This window comes from Pholcus phalangioides, unplaced genomic scaffold (assembly GCF_987345545.1).
Source record: "Pholcus phalangioides strain wild (caught in Gottingen) unplaced genomic scaffold, Ppha-v1.0 ptg000007l_1, whole genome shotgun sequence".
Lineage (NCBI taxonomy): Eukaryota > Metazoa > Arthropoda > Arachnida > Araneae > Pholcidae > Pholcus > Pholcus phalangioides.
In genome coordinates this window covers 44805543-44829611 of record NW_028301600.1, presented here as the reverse complement: position 1 = coordinate 44829611, position 24069 = coordinate 44805543, and the positions used below count along the sequence as shown (strand labels likewise).

Sequence of the window (24069 nt, the reverse complement as noted above, 5' to 3'; positions counted from 1 at the left end):
AACTCGAATCATTGTATTCGCGCTCAATATTTATCGTGTCAGTCGCATCAAGCAAGACCCATTTTTATACTAGGCCTTACTATATCTGTTGGTTCATCTCGATCCAATTTGAAATAATAATATTTTTTTTTCTTGCTAACTCAGGTCAAGAAGAGGTGAAATTAAGTCCATTTTGTTAGAAATGTTACAGAAAGAGCTGCTGGTCGTTAGAGAAATCTCTCTGTGGATGGATTTTTTATTTTATTTAAGTTGACTAGTTTTAGTTCTGTTTTGTGTGGATGTGGATTGTCTTCCTTCTTCTTTTTCCACCCTCAAAAAGTGGTATAGAAGAAAGAATAAAAAAGGCTCATGTTTACTGGAGCGGTCAAGGTCAAGCTCGTTCCCGAAGGCATCGAACTCGGAACACAAGCTGCACCGGTAGAAACGACAGTCAAGTTACCGTTCATCAGTTTTCAACAAGAAATCCAACCGTGATGTAGTTCAACACATTTGCGCATCTTCTCTTGCGAAAGGGATGCTGATCCGAAAGTTTTGAATATGATCATTGGGAAATCAATGTGAAATTTGATAACGTGCCTTAAATTTTCCACCATGTGCAACGCATCGAGCTGTGCAAGGGTGAGTGTTCTCTTTCACAATTAATATTTATAATTGAAAATTATTTAATTTGAAATATAAAGATATACTGTATATACTGATTTTAATCCCTCAATGCATAATTTTTTTTTCGAGCTGGTAATTTTTTAAGAAACCTGAAAAATCATTAAAAAAAAAAATCTATCTCGAATTGTGTATTGCTTGTACAGGGCCTTAACGAGATCGTATAGCCCTTTAAGACCGGGAAATTTTTGAAGACACGAATGTTTGTTAAGTATTTCACCAGCACGATCGATCAAGCTCTGTCTTAAAGGAGGTAGAGCCTCAAAAAACATCTATAAAATAAATTTATTAAAAAGTAATATTACATTCCACGCATACAGTATAACTGGCTTCTTTGTAATTCAAACTGAAGTAAGAAAAAAAATTCGCGCGGATTTTGAAACTTCAAGGTTAAAAAAAGAGATACAAAAAAAACATTTTAACAAATTGGAGAAATCACAGCTACACATGCTCTGCAACAAACCAAGAGTTGTTACCGTTAATTGGGACATCTACCAGAAAATTCATAATATAAAATGAAAATAAAATGACCTCAGCTTATGTGCAAAGACAATTCTGAATTTTTATCTTCAAACTGACTGCAGTAATGAATGTTTGAAGAACCCTTTGCACACATATGCAAATTCGTCCTTGTCAGAAAACTTTCCTGACACAGGGGTACAATAGAAACAGGCGACATATGACCGCAAAAAAAAATTGCTATCGCTTGGAGTCCCTCGTTGAGGGGTTAGAGCACCACCCGCTCGATGAGCATAAAAACAAGCCTGCCGTTCGGAATCGGCAATAAATTATAGGTCCCGGTCTAATTAGCCCTCGTGTGTAGAAAATTACCGTGGTGCGACAAAAATGATCAAATAATTTTTTGTTTTAATTCGTCAATTTTGAATTTGATATACGGCTTTGGGAATTTGTATTATTTTGATACGTTATATTAAATAAAAATTCTGGAAGTGTGTGAAAAGCGATTGATCTCATGAGCAGTTAAATTTTTATGTTGTTTTCGTCATTGACGACCATTGATAAGTTACCGATTTCTTTTGAGAATGTTTGCCTTATTTTGTAAGTTAAATGATGTACAGAACTTTGCATTTAAACAGTAATTCCCCATTGATACAAGTGTACTTAAAGTTGCCAGGAATACCACGAGTTGTTTCCAATAAAAAATTCTATTCCTAGGGAAGCCGCGAACGTAAAAATTTTGGGAATCCATTTAGTCAAGTGCTTATCTTGTTTTGAGGAGTGAAGTAATTAATTGATCAATTGTGTAATCGTTGTTAAAAATTTTAGTTGAGTTAATCCGTTGAATTGAGCCTCGAATAATCCGATTAAAGTTTTTATTAAAAGTTTATAATTTAACTTGATTTATTTGATGAAACTGATTAGAGAGAGAGAAATTTCTTGAATTATGTTCCTATACATGACATTCTCCAGATACATGTTCATATTTAAAAATACTTGAATCGATATTTTGATTAAATTTTTCGACATGGGGAATTACAAGTACACTCAATGAAAACTGATCATGATTTTAGTTTCCAATTGAGTCTGATGAAGTTTTAGAAGACGAGAGACCCCCCAAAATTTATTGTCTCCACTGTGGACAACAGTTTTCGTTGCTGGGAGAGAGTTGATGCTTCCCCCCCACCCCCCGGCAGGGCTGTCTTAAGAGTATCATGGACCCCCGGGCCAAATGGTTTTTCGGAGGCCCTACCTGGTAAATCCTAGAAAATTTCAACCGGATCTCATTTTTGTGAGGCCCCCGGACCGTGCCCGGGTGGGCCCATGCGTTAAGACTGCACTGCCCCCCGGCCCCAAAGCAGAATGTTTTACATTATTTTGCAACAAACACGTGGCTGACTGGAAATGTTCTGCAATAACAATTCCCATAATTTTCTATATTTTTCTTAAAATTCTTCCAGATTGTTCTGCGCGCACTTCGCAGATTTCGGCATATTCTACTTTGGGGGCCCTCCAGTAGCAATATCTAGGAAAACACGTAACAGTATGAAGATCGAAAGTAGTTTCGAAATCAATGATTTAACTAAATAACTGATTTTCTAAAAAAGACAAAGATCAGGTGAAGAAATTCTATAATTTAACAAATATGTTCAGCATATTAAATTGCTTCAAGCTGGCACAGCCTTAATTTTTTATCTATTCCTATATTTGTTTACATCTAGCGAACAGATTCGTGAAATGAATAAAAATATTTTTATAGCATCAATTAATGTTATATAAATATAAATACAGTAATATGTTTGTTATAAATGGAAAATGGAAATCATTATTATCGTTTTTCGGCACGTTTTATACATTTTGCGTTCTTCCAATAATACTCACAATTAATAAAAATTTATCATGATTTGTAAAATAAGTTTCGATGATTGAATGGTTAGCGTGTTGGGTCCACCCTAGGCCTGATTTCCGTATGGGCAACATGGTCATTTTTCTAGGGCCCCATGTTTTAAGGGGCCTTCAAATTCATAATACTATGTATATTTTACTCAAAATTTTATGAATTTCATTTGGTAAAATTTTGGAAAATCGAAGAATCCCTAAATCACATCATACTATTTTCAAAGTGCCCATTATAGCTAAAATTTCTGGCTTAGCGCCTTCCTCAAGGGTATGGGGCCAAAACCACATGTTTTTAATTTTTGAATCTGCCCACTTTTTCCTTGTAACTAATGCAATCATTCCAACAGGTCCGTGAGTTGTTTTTGAAAAGAAAAGTAGAAGTAAGAATGTAAATGTAGCGATTTATTTCATGACATGGCGCATAGTGCAAGCCATTCCTTTGCTGTTCGACCAAAGGGTCTTTGGGTGATGATAACTGAAAAATATAACTTAAGGGTTTATTTCAGAACATGCAAAGTTTTCCGATCATTATATAGTTGGTCATAAAATAGGTTTAGAGATAAATTTCAATCTGAACCTATCAAACAATCGGAGAAACAAGCTTGGATCCAGAGGTAGGCAATTGCCGCTCCCAAGAGCCGAATAATATGGGGTGAATTTGTCTGTCCTATATACGGGACTATCCAATGCACCTGCTAAGTCGTTTATCCGACACATCACCCTGGATCCACGTGCCACGGCTTCATTCGCAGCTATAGATGTCTGTCTTCGCTCCATTCAAAGCTGAATATATCTGCCTCGGCTTCACTCGCAGCTGAAGATGTCTGCCTTCTCCCCATTCGCAGCTGAAGATGTCTGCCTTCTCCCCATTCGCAGCTGAAGATGTCTGCCTTCTCCCCATTTGCAGCTGAAGATGTCTGCCTTCTCCCCATTCGCAGCTGAAGATATCTGCTTCGGCTTCATTTGTAGTTGAAGATGCTTGCCTCCTCTCTATTCACAGCTGAAGATGCCTTCCTTCACTCAGGCGAGGATTCGGGGGGGGGGGGATATAGGAACGATCGCCCCTCCCAAGAACCGAATAATAATTTTTGATAAAATTTGACTGTCCCATAAAATAAGGGATGAATCAAAAAACTTACAAAATTTGCCCCTCTCGACACATTGTTCTGGAACCGCGCCTGCTGAGACGTCCACATACCATCTAATGTCTTAATTTAAATGCGCACAGTAAAATCAGGCAAACTAATTTATCAATTTTTTGGTCATAAACCGAGAATTTATCACATTTAGCCAAGATTATGTTTAATCCCAGGCTCATGTTGGTATATAAGTCGTCAATTAATTACTTAATTTACTGAACATGACCAGATTGTGAATGCTCATGTCACCATATGGTCCAGGTTGGTGAAATCGAATGGTAATGTTGGCAATGTTTGTTGATACATATGAAAGAAAGCCGACATTACAAGACTGATAATGTTTTTATGAATGTTTTCATCTCCACAATTATTTCAATGTAATTTTTAATACAAAATATGTGTAGTGCACGTATCATGTACGGGTGAAAATAATTAATAGGTTTAAAGAAGAAAAGAAAGGTTATAAAAATATTTTTTTCCATATTTATCAGACTTTCCAACTTTTTCCGAAATTATGCATAATCACAGGTAAACGTGATAAATGTACTGAAAATTCATGAAACTTTCTTTATTGAGACAATTGATGATTTTGCATAACCACCGGTGTATCACTTTTACACACAGTGTGTGTGTGTGTAACACATATACATTTTAACATCAAAATGTATAGGAATCAATTTCGCCCGAAGAACGAAACGTCGTATAAACGAGGTTATATTGTTCATCGTACCTTCCCCCATTAGTAGACACTCCTCGTTAACGGACAAAACTTTCGGTCCCTTAGGTGTCCGTTATCAAGAGGTTCTACTGTACCGTTTTATACGAAATGAACTCTGAAATTTCAGTAATGTTGAAAGCATTTGGTATCTTAGATCTAAGGGAAAAGTGAAGATTTTTTTTAAATTTACGTTTTATTTCTTACAATATTATCTAGTTTAAGGCAATGCGACATAGATACCTATATTTGCGTATTCGACAGTAATTATGCGTTTTTTTTTTAAAACAATAATTTTTTTTTTTTAATTTTTTATCTTCAGTCGGCAAAACTCGACCAAATGCTGGAAGCCATCATTTATATTCAAGATCTGATTTGTACCCTATGTTATTCCAACCCGAACGCTCAGGAGAGGAATGTATCGGTTCGAATCAGTATTTAACTCGTGTTTGAAAGTAACCGGGGGCGAACGAGAGACTCAGTATTTTAAGTTAATTTTTTCTTGGTAACCGATAGGTGTTTCTTTTACTGTTCTTATTGTTATTATTGAGACTTTTCTCGAATGGCGTATTCCGTTTCGCCACGCTTGAAGACATCTAGCAAGAGTAGGTCAAGAAGTCAGTATGGATGGTTTATTCTTACAATGGAAGACGAACCTGATGTCGCGTGACCAACCGTTGTCTTGAGACTTGCACGAAAAAAAAAAAAAGTTTTTTTTTTCTATCTTAACCATTCCTTTCCATTGCTAAATATTGTTTGTTTTCAATACATCCTGTTAGCGGGCAGAGAGAGTGTATTTTTTTCCTATCCTTTTGAGGTTGAATAATTTTCCCATGACTGCCCTAAAAGCTGTGCATGAAAATCTGAGGAGAGGTTCATTATGAGGTATATATTTCAATGCATAATGTTCCAAGTCCACGTTTCTCAACCGTTCTGGACTCAAGGATCAGTAAAACGTCTGAAACAATTCGACGGGCCAATTGTGTCCCGTATTACGGGACATCCCTGTATTTTTGGTTGTTTCGATTTCTCTCGTTGTTTCACGATGCTTATTTGAATTCGTAAAATTTGCTAAAGATAGTCGTCATAACTTATAACTTATATTATGAAAATTATTGCTATAAATATAAATATCCATCTCACATATTTGTCAGGTAATAAAAAAGTTCAACGTTTTCTTCCGTGCACTACTTTTCAATTCAACATGATTCCCAGTAGCCCTTAATTTCCCCTTCCATTTCAGAAATTTTAACAATTGGTGATTTTGCCGAGTTATGGCATCGTTTTTGGGGACAGTTGGCGATACCCCATATTTTAAGGTTTAGATAACAGTTTCCCGTATTTTTTCCCAGTGAGATATAGTCACCAAGGCATGAGAATGCGTTTTTTATTTGTTGTTTTTTTTTCTTTCGTGCAATCCATTTTGGTTTACGTTGATTTGTAATAAGCCCGTGCTTCAGCAATTTTAACAGTAATTAGAAAAAATATGTGATTTATTGCCTTTTTTTTTCTACCACATAAATGATATCGAGTATTCAGGATGGCAATTTCCTTGATGCGGTATGATGAGTCTAAGTAAATGCATTGAATGTGTAATTTTTATTTAAATGCTTATAGATATTACTAAGGAGTCATTCAAGTATTACGTCAGCATCGAGAGAGGGGAGGGTGTCTCGGATTTGCTGACTTTTGATAACGGGGGGGGAGGGGGGTTTGAAGGTTGCTTACGTCATCAACCACCCCTTTTTGAAGATATGAAATATTCTAAGCTGCTGACGAAATTTTGCTGACAGGAGGGGAGGGGGGTCAGTGTTTTACCGACTTTTGCTGACAGGGGGGGGGGAAGTCAAAAATGGCTGAAAATCTGCTTACGTAATACTTGAATGGCCCCTAACATCAACAACAACAACTGAATAGTTTTTCATTCAGAATTAAATTATCAAGTTTGCCTGTCGACCACTTATGTCATTGTCCACCTCTGGTCCGCGGACCATAGGTTGAGAAACGCTGTTCTAAGTTATTGTGAGTTCCAATTCCGTTTTAATCACATTTATCTGATTCAATATGCATCTTTCTATTTTCAGATTCGACGTGACTTCATAATTGTCGCATTTCTGATTCTATATTCAGTGTCATTTGTCGAAGTGCATCGTCTTCCCATAAAAAAACGATCGAGATTACCTTCTCTAATAACATCAAATAGTGGCTTGCGTTATAAACCAGAATGGTCCTATGCAAGCACAGCTGCCGAGTTTTTTGTTACAGCCGGACTCGATAGAAATAAGCCAACTGCTATCCGTATAAAGAGGTTAGAAGATAATAATATAAAAAGATTTTCTAGGTATACATCTAGAAAAATGAGGGTATTTAGGTCACCTAAAAATATTAGTTTCCTTAATTCCAATGTTAACTATAAAAGCAAAGATCGTTTTCAGGATCAAATAGGTGATAAAGATTTATCATTATTACATAAAGCTCATGAAAAAGATATGACGTCTATTAATCAAAGGAAGAAACGAGACGTAGTTGAAGCTGATAGATTTCCCACAGATGGTGGAAACCATAGTGAGAAAGCATATCCAGATAGCGGAAACAAATTCAAGCATTCAGAAGTACTGATGGGATTATTAAGAAATTTGACGATGTCTCTTCTTGAGAGAACGAGCGCAGACAGTGATGACGTATCTCCAAGAACTGACGGAATCGCTTCAAGAGCTTTCAGACCTCATAGTAATGTTTCTCCTTCTTTGCAGCAATTACTACTTTCACACTTGTTGAAAAATGTTTTGAACCCAAAGAACAACACAACAATTGACAACGGTAACCGCACAACAGGCAGAAATTATCCAGCAGGATTCATCGACAGAAGTGAGCCCATGACTCCAGCTGAACAGAGACAATATGGAATAATTGTTAGTCCTCATCCACTTTCAAATGTACGGTCTCCAGTACCCGTGATACGTGTTTTAAAGGGAAAACTGATTTCACTTCCTCAGCTTCCACCAGAACTGATTCCAATCTTACTCGGTACTTACAATCCCACTTATACCAACCCCGATGAACATAAACTGACCGAAAACATTATTGACTCTGCTATTTACACTTTGTTACAGAACGAAGATTTACTTAATGTAGAAAACGTGCACCCACAAAACAACCGCGTCCGTCTTAGTAACATATCAAACCGAAAATCTCCATCATCAAACTATGTGGGATCTTTAAAGAACAATGAACCATTAGTGAAGTCCACGTTTCGACCATTGGATTTTCAAGCCGATTGGATTTCAGGACCAAGGTGCGATCGCCTAACTGAAGAAATCTGCCTGGATGATTCAGACTATCCAAGGTAAGAAAGTATTTTGATGGTATACACTTTCTACCCTCTCTGTATTTTGAATTTCTATAACGTGGTTATTGCCTGATGAGGTCTATGAATTTTTGACAACTCATTTAGAAATATTAGTATGGTCAGATGAAAACGAACTTCATCCATCTAGTAGATATTCATTTAACAGGCTTGACTGAACAAATTCCCAGCTCAACAACATATTGATTTGTATGAAGATTCTCACTGTTTTCTCTTGTGTATGGATAATTATGGAGTATTCCAGCCTCAGGGCGTTTTATCCAACCCAGAGACCTACTGTCAATGTCATGCGCTAGTTGCTCACGTTTTCGTGCTCGTTTTGAGTGATGAGCTTCGCACATTGTATAAAATCACGATCAGTCGCTTGACTGCTATCGGTAATGACTTTCCTGAAAAAAACCCCCCTTTTTTTTCCTGCCTATCCCTCAAAATTAATGCATGTTTTCATACGGCCATAAAACTGATGAGTCTCTCTTCGATTGCGATTGTTCCGTGTTTCTTTTGTGTTTTCTACGAGTAAAACATAAAAAAAATATAGATTGTGGTTTTTTCTCGGCAGGATCAAACAGTACACGATAATTAGTTAACTGAGAAGGGTTTCTAATTTACTCCCTCTCTCACACAATTTTTATGAAAAATATTGTATCCATAAATACAGTGAAACCTCGGTACAACGATATTAGATATAACGATAAATCCCTCTACAACGATAATTTTTTGAATCCTGTTTGGAATTGCCTGTAGTCTAATGTTAAAATCCTCTCGATACAACGATATCCTTTACTACGATAAATTCCTCTATAACGATATTTTTGAAGAAATTTAGAATTCAGTACAACGATATTTCATTATATAGGTATATTTTTTTCGCTTTTAATATATTTCCAAATTCCTAACGAATTTTTGTTCTTCTGAGGGCGTCTAATAACATCAGTGTTTTGCGCAACGTGCTGTCTGGGAGTGTTAATGAAGTTGCTGTGAAGCTACTTTTTGAGTAGTACACAAAAGTGTAATGCAGTAAGCTTTTTTTATAGGGACAAAACGTAACTGAATTTTATTAATTAAAAATTGTAATTAATTTTTAAAGCCTTAAGAGCACTTCTGGTGGTACTAACAATGTGGACTTAGAAAAGATGCCAAGAAAAGCATAAATTTGGTAGCGCATGATGGTAATATTGCCTCTCAATATAATGATAATCCCTCCATAACGGTATTTTTTCTGGGCCCGCAGAGTATCGTTGTTTCGTGATTTCACTGTAGTAATAACATGAAACGTGTTTCTGGTTAATATAAGAAAAAGAATTGAGCTGATATCATGATATATGTATAGGCCAATCTATAGTTTAAAAAGAAATTCTCCTTGTTCTGAGTTGTCTGCAGTCGTAAAGCCGGGTTTTATTAGGAGCAGATTTTTAACGCCGCGTGCAACGTGAATCAGCCGGTGCGACACGCCATCCACTCACCAACAGGAAAAGTGGTACACTGTTTTCCTACAAAACGAACACACCTCACGCCAGCGCTTTGAGTCGGGCGTGATTGGCTGACTGCTTCTGAAGGTGTCAAATGCGTTGCGCGCTGCGCGTTTCGCCGATCTTTTTTCCTTTTTTGTTGTGTTTTCTTTCTCCCTCCCCTTTCGGCCTCTCTCTCTCTTTTTTTTTTTTACTGTGCAAAATGTCAAAAATAGTGGACACGCAGACGAACGAACAGATGATGCGCCACGCTAGGAAAACACAAACGAGTAGCGTTTTAAAGTTACACGTTTCTGCTGATGCGAAATGATCCTATTCGGCTCACGTGGTGCAGAAGAACCTGCTCCTAGGATATGCCGGCTTAACTAATCATCAGAAAGCTACAAAACCGTGGAAATGTGCTAATGAAGAGATGGCAAAGAGTTTAGAGCAGCGGTTCTCAACTAGTGCTCCGCAGAGCCCTTGGGACTCCGTGTGCACTACCCAGGGGCTCCGCGGCCATTCGAGGAAAGTAAAAAAACAGTAAATTTGAAAAAAAAAGAAGTTATAAATACTTTAAATAACATAAATAAATCAGTAACTGATGTATAAATAAAAAATAGGCCTACGGGGCCCCGCCATAGAAATTATAGACCAGAAAGGGCTCCGCGAGTCAAAAAAAGGTTGAGAACCACTGGTTTAGAGAAATAATGAGGTCTCTTTCCATGCTCCTGAAGTCATTCTTCCGCTTTTCCGAGGCTTATTAGTTCGGCCTGGACTGGAGTATGCTGTAAGATTTTGGAGACCATACCTACAGAGGGTCATAGACGTGGTTGAGGGGATGCAGAGAAGAGCTACACGTGCTCTTGTTGGCACACAAGGCTTGAGCTATGAAGAGAGACTTGATTTCTTGATTATGTTTGCATTGGAAAAATGCAGGTGTCGGGGGAGGGGTTAAATTTTCAACGGGATGTATAGGATGGATCATGATTTATTTTATTAGTACATCGTCAATCGAGGGGAAGACCAGTCTCGTTTAGTAAGGGAGAACTCCAGGTTGTGGTGTCACAGGGAGTTTTTCTCTCTAATAGGGTTGTTAACAAATGGAATAGTTCAACTCCGAGGGTCGTGAATTCTAACGCAATTGATACGTTTAAAAAGAAGTACGATAAACATATTGGGATAAATTAAGAAGCTATGTAATAGATAAGATAACCAAGTAATCTTTTTTATGAGCAGTGTATTATATATTATGAATTATTTTCTAGATATACGCTTTTATATTGGGTTACCGTATTTTAGTTATGGTAGACATCCATATTTTTTTATGGGCATCTTTTTTCAGCCACCTCGTTGAGTATATACAGGGTGCGTAGGTAACAGGGCGTACGGCATTTTACTTGCGAACCGTTGATCCTAGAGGCATAACTTCCAATTAGAAAAATATCTAAATAACGTGTAGTACTCAGATGTGTCACTCGTGTTGCAGGGGGTTGAACAGTTATTAAAATAAAAATGTTAACTTTTTTATGGACACCCTATGCTCAAAAACCCAATTAAACAGTTGTTGCTCTTTCTCTCCTGATGCCAACAAAAAAAAAAAACTTCCACGTTTCTAAGTGCAATATTCACTGAGATATTTTTGAATTCGAAAAAACGGAGGAAATTTGGGGAAAAACAGCATTAAATACAGGTAAATCATTTTATCCACATTTAACGATGTTTTTCCCAACTGTCCTGCGTTTTTCGAATTCAAATATCTCAGCGAATATTGCACTTAGAAACGTGGAAGTTTTCTTTTGTTGGCATCAGGAGAGAAAGAGCAACAACTGTCTAATTTGGTTTTTGAGCATAGGATGTCCGTATGAAAAGTTATTTTTATTTTATTTTAATAAATATACAAAAAAAAAAACCCCTTGTAACATGAACATATATATCTGAGTACTACACGTTATTGGGATACTTTTTTCTAATTGGAAGTATGCCTCTAGGATCAACCATACCATACGCCCTGTTAGCTATGCACCCTGTGTATTTATATAAAACTTTAAATCACAATTGCGAGCAGATCATTCCTTTAAAAAGTCACAGAGAGCAAAAGATCTTCAACGGTACGAACATTCAATCATAAGACTTCACTCATAGTTTAAAAAATAGATGTCTGCATATAAAAAAAATTCACGCACAACAGTAGATACGCACTTGGGTTGTTAGGTACGCATGCACACTCCCGGCACAACTTATTTGGTAGTTGTCGGCCGCCAATGTCGGTTAAGTCGTCACTATGGAAAAGTTTGAGGGAGGGGAATAGATGATTTCTATGGCCCTCTTTTTTTAAAGAAAGAGCTTGTGTGATAACAGCATTACCATGTGTTTAAACGTTACCATAATGGCCTTATGTACTGAAATAGCGCAAGTAACGAAAATTACACTGAGGAAGTTCATTTGCTGACTAAAAAAAAAGTTTTTGATACGTTAATCGACTGTTCGAGCTGAACCTGATTTCTGCATGGGTATGTAAAATGTAAAATGCATGCGTATGTAAAATTAATGCGTAATAGTTATGTTATAGAGAAAAGTTAACTATTCGAACAGTTCTGAGTAGTTGAAATTGAAAATTACTAGTATAAGTGTACTTAATTGTACCTGTGTATTTTACCATCATAAGTAAAGTAAAATACTAAATTCTAAAAAATTTTTTTTAAAAATGTCGTCTCTTTTTTCTTTTATAATCTATAAATTTTATTAGTGTATTGCAATTTAAATTCATATTTTAATAAATGTTATATTACTTTAAGTCTATACGATTTTCAGAGTATTGCACAATGAAACTGACAGCACTTCGCTTAAGCCGTCATAATTTCTTGACAACGTGAATGACTACTTATCAAGGTTTTATTGTATATGGAATTTCAAAGGGGTTTTAGTGATTTCTGGTTGGTTGAAGGGCTAATGGAATCAGCTATGCTATGCATTGAGGACTACCACCTTGTTATCTCAAGACACTGACGTTCTGGGATAAAATCACTTGTTTCGGTAAAAATTTTCACCAATAAAGCACGTTTTTGTAAACTGAACGTGATATGGGGGGGGGGGGTATCGAAAAATGTAACAATGAAAATGATTCTACTAAATATGTTTGAATACGTTGCTTGGTGCACGGCAGACGAGTAAATTGCAAAAAAATGGCAATATGTGCAACCTTTTGAAGATATATCGGATAAGAAAATGCTTTCTAGTAGTGAATTTTGTAACTAACTTTTCTTTCATATAGAAATGTCCTCTCCACTTGTTAATACAGGATTCATTGAAAGACTGGTTATTTGTGGAGATGAAGATTACAAGGAAGAAAATTCATCTCTGTCCCCACGGGGACTCGAACCCCGGTCTCTCGCTTGTCGGACGAGTGCTCTACCATCTAAGATATGGAAGCAGAGCGAATAGTTCAACCTTGGAGAGTATATATATGTTGAAAGGCCCCGTACATGGACGGTGGCAGCAATTAACTAATAGCTCGTGAATGACATAGTACACCAGATGGCCACATGCATACAGATTGCTGCCGCCGTCCATGTACGGGGCCTTTCAACATATATATACTCTCCAAGGTTGGAGTGTTCTATCTACTTCCATAGCTTAGACGGTAGAGCAAGCGTGAGACCAGGGACTCGAACAACTTTCTTCCTTGTAACTTTCATCTCTACAAATAACCAGTCTTTCAATGAATCTTGTATTAACTTTTCTTTACCCTTAATTTTCTTTCAATCTCTTCATTAAGACGTTCTCAAAGTTCTGTTGCTTTCTGATGAATAGTTACAGTTGCAGAATGCTCAGAAAGAGAACCTTTAATTATTATAGATACCCTGTGTAAGTGATGAAATTCCTGCATGTCCAGTTTTAATTATTTTTTTAATGTGGAATTTATGTAAGCGTTTACAGTATATGGGCAGTTTGAAAGTGAATCGACAGCAAATCGACTAACTTTCGACAGCTGTAGTACCTTTAAGAGAAATTTTAAATGTTCGCCCTTCAGAAAACATTAAAAGTTCTTCAAAGGGGATTGCATGCATATTTGAGCTTATGATTTCATAAACTATACCGCATGAAAGCAATGGTGGAAATTTGATAGACAAATATAAATGACATAAAATAGACTCATAGGCATAAGATTACATAGACTGCTCATCCTTTTGTCTGATACTCCTCTTTTTTTAAAGCTCGCACTCCCCAAGTGAATTGAATAACAGGAGCATGGTCTTCATCACTTGGCGTGTTATCTCGGTACATGGCGACACCTTTTTTTATACTTCACGAAAGGTGGAGAAAATTTAGATTCGCTATTCGTGGTTTTATTTAAAATTGGATATAAAGCGCATATAATATGTATGGTTAGGTGGCAGAACGGGAAATGCAAATGCGATAATTTTACGGTGTCGAACTTTTGATAAGATTTGAGATTTTTAATTAAAATTTTTTAAGTAATTCTCTTTTTGCTTGATAAATTTGTTAAACTTACCTTCTTATTCCGTGGTTGAATGGGCAAGAGATCAAAATGCTAGATTTTATAATGTGATTTTCTATTTTTAAAATCTCCTGCTTAGCTCAAGAGAACTTCCTAAAGAAAAAATACTCTTATCATGATCTGTTTTTGAGAATCGAAGCTTTTAGTTTATAGATTCCAAAAAAAAAAAAAAAAGGAAAAACCCACTACCAATAAATTATAAGCATTCTCTACTCAAAGTTTGATACTCTTTTAATTTAATAAGCAAATGTTTGTTGGAAGAGGTCGTCCGTTTTTGCGAAAGATTATCCTTCCCATATGAACACTTTTCACATAAATTTTAAATAATGTATAACTACTTGAAATAAATTGGTTTTTGAGAAGTCATAATAACTCATAGCACACGCATAAATCTAAAAAAATTAATTGAATATTTACAAAATTTTTTCTCATCAAATTAGTTTTTGAAAGTGCATGAGTTGAACATTTTCTATTCTAGAAAACAAAACGACGTGAAAAAAAATCACCAAATGACCCCAAATTCATATTTAGTCGAAAAATTCCGAATAATTAATTTTAGAAATATTATTCGTCATTACATTCATTCGAAATGAAGCACAATGATGGTGAACGTTCTAATTTACACGAATGGTGCATTTTTAGCCATTAAAAGGAGAGTAATGTACTCTTTTGGAAACAAAATGTCGAGCGAAGAGTGTAATAAAGAAACATTAAAAAATTGAAACATTTAAAAAACATGACAAAAAATTAATATATATTCGAGAAAAATGTGAAATGAGGTTTTCATATGCAAAGTATTGTGTTGCCACCTTTTATAAATCTTTAATAGCGTTCAACAACACATTGCTATTTGGTCGTTTCCGACGATTTTTTAAGCATTCAAGCAATCCACCCAACGAGTGGCCATTGGAATAACAAGGAATTTCTTTTTTTTCCCCTCGTACGTGGTTGTACCCACTCGTCACGTGGTTAGGAGCAGGAAATACAAGCAACCCCGCATGCACAATATAGTAGTTATATAATATCTATGAATAGGTAATAAAATTCAAGTTTTTTGTTCGCCATTCCCTTCTTATTGAACTGTATCTGCACTCGCAGCTCAGCTTCTTTTTTATTCTTTTAATTCCCACTGTGTCAAATGGACAGGAAAATGGCCGCTGGGAAGATACAAAAGAATATTAGAACAGTTCATTTTGTGACATGCATTTCTACAATAAAGAAAGGAAAATAAGTTCCTGCTTGATGCGGTAAAAATTTTTTTTGTACTATAGTAACTCCACTCTGTATTATGCCAGTTTTATTATTCGACATTGTCAAGAATGACTGGCATACGTCAATGAGGGCTAATGCAGCCATATGTATGTATGTATGTGAAGACTTTTATTCGTCTCTTTTATACAGATTCATCGTATTCTTTATTCGCTACTTCTGACGTTTGTAGATCAGTCTCATAAATCGTCTGACATAATTATGTTTTCGAATATAGTTAAATTATCTCAAAATGATAGGTAAGAGAAACATAAGTAGGTCTTGGTTGGTAGAAAATTGCGTTTTCTTTTTACTGACCAACCAATGAACCATCTGAATACTACTTCGATGAGAGATTGCACAAGAAATCGCCGTGAATACGCGATTGAATATACCGTGCAGGTTTATATCCCAAATTTTCTTCTAGTGGAAAATCACAAAGAGATGTACAGTGTGTTACTTTTTGAACCCTAATGAATAATAAGTATTACAAGTTTGTGAAATTACTCCTTTTGAATTTTTTATCTTCAAACTCGATAAAACGTTGATGTGTATTTCGAGAAAATAACGTGAAAACCTTTTCCGTAGTTCTTCTATCAAATGAGGTAACGAAATTTCGATTTTCTATTGCACGTCCAGTTCCCTTGGAAGTACATGCATATTGTTACGGTATTATGTGCTAATAATATGCATACTTAGTAATCGTCTTGGTAAATTTGATAAATTTATCACTTTTACCGACGAATACGCATAATAACCAAGCGTCGTTGGTAAATTTGATAAATAAATACTAAAAAAATATTATCCCTTTTACAGGCAATTATGCATAATAACCAAGTATCGTTGGTAAATTTGATAAATACTTGAAATTTACAGCCTTTATCTGCGATTATGTATAATATCCTAGTGTAATTGGTGAATTTGATAAATATGAAAAAATTACAAATAAGTCTGGTATGTGTGATGAACATAGATACTAAACCCGATACAATGATACCAAATTTTACGATTGTACCCGACATAATGCTAACAAATTTTACGATCGTACTCTCATATAATGATACAATACATGTATGAATTATCATGCACAGTATATCATATAATACGATTCATCATGTTTTCCAACGACGCGACGCTTGGGTATTACGCATAATCACCGGTAAAAGTGATAATTTTTTTAGTACGTATTAAATTTACCAACGACGTTTGGGTAACTATGCATAATCGCCGGTAAAAGTGATAAATTTAGGGAAATTTATCGCTTATACCGAAATGCTTGGTGAGTGTGCATAATAACCGCATTTATCACATTTATCGTACCTATATATTGTATTTATATAATTCATTTTTCAATGGTGTCCGATACATATGCCTACTGAAAGGAAAAAAGCGCATATCCACGTTGCATAAAACAGTGGTTCTCAAACTTTTGTTACCGGCGTTTCTCTTCCCCAATTCATAGTTCATCTGTTGCTCCCCCACAATAGTTTGGTAGATATTTTCCCATGTAAAAGAGCCACCTCAAAGCATAGTCACATAAATCAATATCTCTAGCTCGCCGCGACGCCTCTGACAAAGTTTGGCTACGCCCCAGGAGCCGCGACGCACACTTTAAGGAAAACTGGTATAAAAGAATATATATATATACGTATATCAAGCAGCAAATTGTCAAAATTTCGCATTTATGTTTTATTTTGATATGTAAATTACGAAGGCTGCGACAGCTGGATGATGCGAAGACAAACCTAGAAAAGAAAATTCAACTTCCTTTGCGGAGAACCGAACCCCCGTCCCCTCACTTAACGGGTGAGCACGCTGGACCACTACGCTACAATAGCAACGAATCCTCTCCTTAGAGCCCGTGCGCGCTGAACGGGACTGTACAAGCCAAAGCTCACATTTCTGACACTGCCACCCGATGGCAACTTATCCGAAGATGATACTCCCCTTGTTCCGCTATAATAGCGGAGAGTGTCATCATACGGAAGCGATGTCATCATCACATCGATGATCATCCTCTGTGGCAACGTATCTGAAGAGGATGTCGATGATGGGATGATGGAGAGCGTTATCGTCTTCGGATAAGTCGCCATCTGGTGGCAGTGTCAGCAATAAGAGCTTTGGCCTGAGTTAGGTCCGGGTGTGACCCGTTCAACGCACACGAGCTTTAAGGAGAGAGGATGCGTTTGCTTTTGCTGCGTAGTGGTCTAGCTCGCTCATCCGGTAAGTCAGAGGACTTGGGTTCGATTCTTCGCAAAGGCATTTGAATTTTCTGCTCTGGATTTTTATCTTCGCATCACCCAGCTGTAGAAGCTTTCGTATTAATAGTGGAGAGTGACATAATTTTCGGTTGTATAAATTATGTTATATTTCACAAAAACTAATCAATGTCTTTTTCGGCCCCCTCTTGCATAAATGCGAATTTGAATTTTTTGGTTTTGTGAATATTTTGACTTTGACTTGCATTTAGCAGACATTACCGTAGAATGATCTCAGGGTTAAAGTGTAAAATCATTCAGACTTCAAGTATGACGAAGGGAAATTTTTGTGTTCAGAAGGGGTAAATTGACTACATTGTGCAACACGTTGTCATGATTATAATGTTCCATGTACAGGGTGTTCGTAAGCTGTTTAGAAAAAAAATTGGAAGGGTAATCCATAAAAACGAAGAATATTTACTATGGAACAGACCGTGTACTTGCCTGATATGCCTGTGTCAGACAAAGGTATCCACTTCTTCCAAAAATTGACTTACCTGTAATCTTTGCCCCCAAGAGGGCCTACTAACGAAAATTAAAAGTTTAACTAAATATGCACAAACGCTATGGCTTCACGCAACAGTATAATAATGATATCTACACTGCTGGCCACCCAAATTGCAACACCAAGAAAGACAAGAGATATTGCAACAATATTTATTTTGTAGATAACATGTTGACCAAGCATCAAATGATTAAATTTATAGACTTCTGTGAAGTGTGGTTCCTGCCAAAATCAGTAGCCAGAGTAGCCGCCATTGTTGGAGATCACCGCTGCCACACGCCTCGGCATTGATTCAAAGAGACTTTGGATGTGTTCTTGGGGTACAGCAGACCAAGCAGCTTCCACGCGTTGCCAAAGTTGATCTGGTGTGGCAGCTGGGGATGTAATCTGGGTCAATCGTTGAGCAACCATGGACCACATGTTTTCTATCGGCGAAAGATCCGGAGAGCGAGCTGGCCAGGGAAGCAATTCAATCTGGCGATTGACGAAGAACCTTTGGACAATGCGTGCCACGTGTGGTCGCGCATTATCCTGTTGAAATATGGCTGTGGGCAAGCCCTGAAGGTAAGGAAGGACAACTGGCTCCAACACCTCGGAGATGTAGCGCTGGCTTTTTAAAGTACCGGCAATGCGTACTAGAGGAGTGCGAGAGTGATATCCAATACCGCCCCATACCATAATACCCGGTGCAGGACCAGTGTGGCGGTGCATAACGCAGCTGTTCAGCATCCTCTCTCCACGGTGTCTCCAGACTCGAATCCGACCATCGTGGTGTTGCAGACAGAAGCGTGACTCGTCAGTAAAGACAATTTCATTCCATTGTGCCGTCCACATCCTTCTTTCATCGCACCATTGGCGGCGGAGACGTCTGTGGTTCTGCGTCAAGGGTAGACGAAGCAATGGACGTCTTGCGGACAGACCACTCTGCTGTAAATGGCGTCGAATGGTACGCGCAGACACTGGATGATGCGGTACAGACTGAATGTGCTGTGCTATGGTTCGTGATGTGGCTGAGCGATCCGTCACTGCCATACGCACAATACGCCTGTCATCACGTGAAGTGGTGCACTGAGGTGGATGCGATCGAACACGTCGGTCCGTCGTACCCTCCTGCATCCAACGATCACATATCCGCATTACAGTTGTTTGGTTTCGTCCAACACGACTACCGATTTCCCTGAAAGATAATCCACAATCTCGGTAGGCCACTATCCTTCCTCTGTCGAACTTGGATACTTGATCAAAAGATGATCGCTATGTTTCTACGGGGCATAATTGATCGTTTTTTTGAAAAAACCACAAGAAAAACACAATTGCCGTACTTCAAATCGTCGAAATCTCCAAGCCTTAAATAGCGCTTTGAAGTGGCGCCACAGGCGCGCGTGATGTGCGTCTGCGCTGAAATTCTAATCATTTGCATATCTCACCTTCGCTAATGCATGTTGTAAATTTCATATTATTTGCATGCTTCCTTCAGGGTGTTGCATTTACGGTGGCCAGCAGTGTAGATACACAATCTTGTAATCCAATTACATAGATACATAATCTAGTTCAGTTACATAATTTATCTAAAAACTAGATTATTTACATTCCATGCAAAGAAATTCAAAAAAGAGCTTTTGAAAAAAAAAAATTTAATTAAAAATTTTTTAAAATCTTTTTAAATTTAAAAATTTAAAAAGATTTTTAAATTAAAAAATTAAGTATTATTTTTCTGTAATTGTCTGTTATTTCTAGTTATACACATAAGAATAGAATGGGAAAAAACAAACAAAAACTGTCATTTTCTGTGCAGAAAAAATTTAAAGAAACCATCAGAAAAACGTGGTTAAATTCATAGCTGCCAATTCTTAGTATGCTTAATCCACCATGGCCTTTACGTAGTCATTTCGGATGTTTTTATCGCGGTAGTATAATACAAGATATGATAGCATTGTCACGCTTTCAAAAATCAAGTTTCCTTCAGCTGGCTTCGAGTTTGATCAGCCAACCAGCTGCAACTGTCGATACAACTTTTTCTCATTAGAAATTTGGACGTGGCAGCATATGATTGATGGATATGTTCTGGAGAAGTGCTGCTTCTCGGCAGAGAAGAAATGACGTCAGAAGTGAGGACATGTATTTGTTGGACGTGTTTGTAAAGGCCGAAACGCACTTCACTGTCGTGACGTGATAATTAGGTCACGTCATAAACGTTGTGTAGTGTGTTTCGGCCTTAAGTTTCCTTTTTTTGACACTGAGTAGATTGCGACCGTAGGTTCCATCGTAAATATTGTTCGTCTTGATGGGAACTATTAACCCTTCCATTTTTTCTGGACAGTTTACGAACACCCTGTAGAAAATATTATTATTATTATTTGACAAATAATCTTTTCCTAATCGAAGATTCGATGATAAAACTGTAATTTGATTCTAGTTCGGCCATTATGAGTAGTATCTACAAAGACAAAGCAAAGTTTGATCTAATGTATGCCGAAATTAAAGAAAGAAAAAGTCAAGTGGAAGGACTGAATCGGAAGCAAGAGTTGGCTTACGATTACAATCATTATTTTGGTCAAGCTTCGCAGACGTCTGAAACGGTGCGGCCACTGGAATATGGGCCTCGGGGTGGATTTGTTTGTCCTTCTGAAGTCCATTATGCTAAGCCTCATCGAGCCAAAAACCGTAAGGGAGAATGGAAAGTGGTCGTCAATGTTGGAGAATATTCGCAAACTTTAAGGATGGAAAAGTGCCTGTAAGTTAAAAGATTTTATACTCACAATACATTTATGTATTTTAAAAGTTAAGCCTTCCAATTACTACTTTGAACATCTGTGAAATTCTCATTAAATACAGACAGTATTAGTCTATACAAAATTTAATATATAATATCCCTCCTCTTTGTACTAATATAGGGCTGCTGGAAGCCAGTGCAAATATGTAGTAAGTCATATGCGTTCAAAATGCTCCCAAGTGTTCAGTTATCACCGACTTCTCGTTTTCAATAAAGACCAAGGCTTGCACATCGATATCTTCAGAGTTCCATCTGGATGCACTTGTCATATAAGAGGAAAGAACAACTATTATTCTCAGCCACATATGTCTGTTCGGGACTATACAGAACTTGGCCATATTGAAAGTGCTCCCTCCTCTGCATCAGCATCAGAGAGTGAGTTGAACTGTCTTATTTTCCATATATTCTATCATATACAGGGTGATTAAGGAAAGATAGGAAAAACTTTAAGAGGTGATAGTACACACCAATACAAACAATTGTCATCAGAGAATGCATGTTCTAACTGACATGAAACGCAAACGCGCTAGCGCGATTCGAAACGGCCGCTTCGCAAACGTTAAAACGACATTCCTGTTGAAATTTATCAGGAGAAAAAGAACACCCCGCATGCAAGTGTAACCTGGGGAAGAAGAAACCGTATGCGAATCTGCGTCACATTGAATAAAAGGTGCGAACGCCAGCCCTGTGAAATTATTCCAGCGTGCAAAACCGTTCTAACAGTTTTAACGTACGGGATAATGACACAATTTATTAATACCGAGTCCGCGCCCTTTATTCACTGTGATGCAGATTCACATACGGTTACATCTTCTTTCCCAGGTTACATTTGCATGCATGGTGTTCTTTTTCTCCCGATAAATTTCAACAGGAATGTCGTTTTAACGCTTGCGAAGCGGCCGTTTCAAGTTAGACCATGCATTTTTTGATGACAATTGTTTGTATTGGTGTGTACTATAACCTCTTAAAGTTTTCCCATCTTTTCTGAATCACCCGGTATATTTCTACAACCTGGTGAGAGAGAACGCACAACAAGTATGGTTAGTTGAACAACGACACAAGAAATCCAGATCTGTTTTTTAAGTTTTAATATAAATGCTGAGGACATATTCATGGCCCCCATAAGGGAGGTAGTGACAGGGCTCCAGACATGGAGCCCGGGACGATTCTCGTCATTTTTTGTTTTTTTCACGCATACATTCATCACAAAGGGGCCCCATGAAAGTCTGTTCTGGGGCCCCGCAAAAGATCCTAGCCTAGGGGTCCATGTTCCAAGATGTGGGGCCCATGGACATAGTTTACCATGGCTGATGGTCATCAGAGCCATGCGCAACACTATAACATGGTACAAGATTTTCATTCTATCATTTTTTTCTTTACAGGTTCCACAAATGACAAGAGAAAAAAATCAACATTCAGTGATACATTGTGGGCCATCTTAGGTGGAGGTAGACAAGCCGGTGTTTTAGCGCAGTCACCCCAGTTTCTGGATGAAGTTAGAAAACAAATAAGCTGGACTCAACAACTCCAACAATTTCCACAGTTTTATAAACAAGTATCGCCTGAACAAGTACTCAAACAGTTGTTAGAAGAAGACGAAGAGCAGCGAATCAATACTGGTAAACCTACAATCTTACAAATACAAAGATATAAAAATGATCATGACAGCAGCGGTGGTTACGCGACACATCACGTGCCAGTGACTGTTCCTTTGCGTGAGTCAAATCCAGTTCCACCTTCGATAAAAATACCTCGAATTCCAATTCCTAGGCCGAAACCGATTTTCGCCTTGAGTCCTACGGGGAAAAGTACTATCAACTTACAAACCGATGGCTTAAAAAAGTTTGAGTTGCATCCTATAGAAAGTATTTCCAGCGAAGACTTGAAGGAACCAGACTTCATGCGTTCTGATGTTTTCTCAGATGTAACGACTCACAATGAATATGATGAAGCTACACACACAGAATCGTCTCCATCAACAACGTCAAAACAATCCAGTGATGATCAAGAATTTTCAGATTCTACGCCTACGACTGCTGTTCCTTTAGATGAATCCTCTAGCAATACTGAAACGAGTACTAAATCTGTTTTGGATTCCTACGGCAGAATCTTTTACGAGAACTTGTTTGACTTCGCCAAGCCTGATAAGTTACCTGATTCATCAAACAAAAATGATACCGATACAAAAGAAGAACAAACGAGTGCAGGTCAAAAGATAAATTTTTCATATCATCCTATACTTGAATACTTGTCTTTATGACATAGGCAGAGGTAATATACGGGTGCATTCAGCCTGAAAATTAGAGCAAAGAAAACAGGAGCTTTTTTGAAAAAATATAGCAGAAAAATGCATTACGCAAATTTTATGCATCGAGAGAAATGAAAGGAAACGAAAAGTTTAGAAGAAAAAGATTGTTATAAAAATGGTTTCGATGTTTCAGTGATAATTAAAGAACCAATTTTGAAGTGAAGGAAATGAAATCCTTTTCGAGATAGAGGAACAAATTTTCAAACTGTTGAATCAGTACCACATGAACAATTGGACAATGCTGTAGAAACTCTATGATCAACAAACACACTGAATTTGACCTGTAAAGATGGAATTTGGTGAAAATAAAAATTAATTTATCAGTTTTTATAACTAAAATGGCCAAATGAACGACAAACACAACCACAGCAAACATAACAGAACTAGAGAAAACATTTTATAGCTATGGGGGAGGGATGCAAATTTCAATAACTACCATTTGTTATTGATGCGAAACACAAAAGCTATCACAGGGTTACTAACATAATTCCTTCAAACATACAAAATAGAGTACATACAATACAATTGCAAATTTTAATTTTAAGTTCCATCTCATTTCTAAGTAGTTTTTAGAAACAGATCAAACAGCCAAATTAATACACCTTCACACAGTGCTAATTTTTTTTATAATTTTTTACAAAATTATCTCGACTCAACTATTCAAATAATGCATGCTTTTTGATAATCAAAAAAATCGTTCTTCAAGTGATCGATCGTTATTTTAGATAATCATTGAATTTATGAAAGTTCAATGATCATCAAAAAGAA

General features: G+C 37.1%; 1 protein-coding gene across 1 annotated transcript; it reads left to right on the top strand.

Moving 5' to 3' along the window:
• Positions 1–403: 403 nt before the first annotated feature.
• LOC149085348 (uncharacterized) lies at positions 404–23626 on the top strand. The gene is made up of 5 exons (XM_089233948.1): positions 404–618; positions 6957–8218; positions 20637–20954; positions 21115–21368; positions 22376–23626. The coding sequence occupies exons 1-5, from the start codon at positions 592–594 to the stop codon at positions 23251–23253; spliced, it is 2739 nt and encodes a 912-aa protein (XP_089090074.1). The 5' UTR covers positions 404–591; the 3' UTR covers positions 23254–23626.
• The last annotated feature ends 443 nt before the right edge of the window (positions 23627–24069 follow it).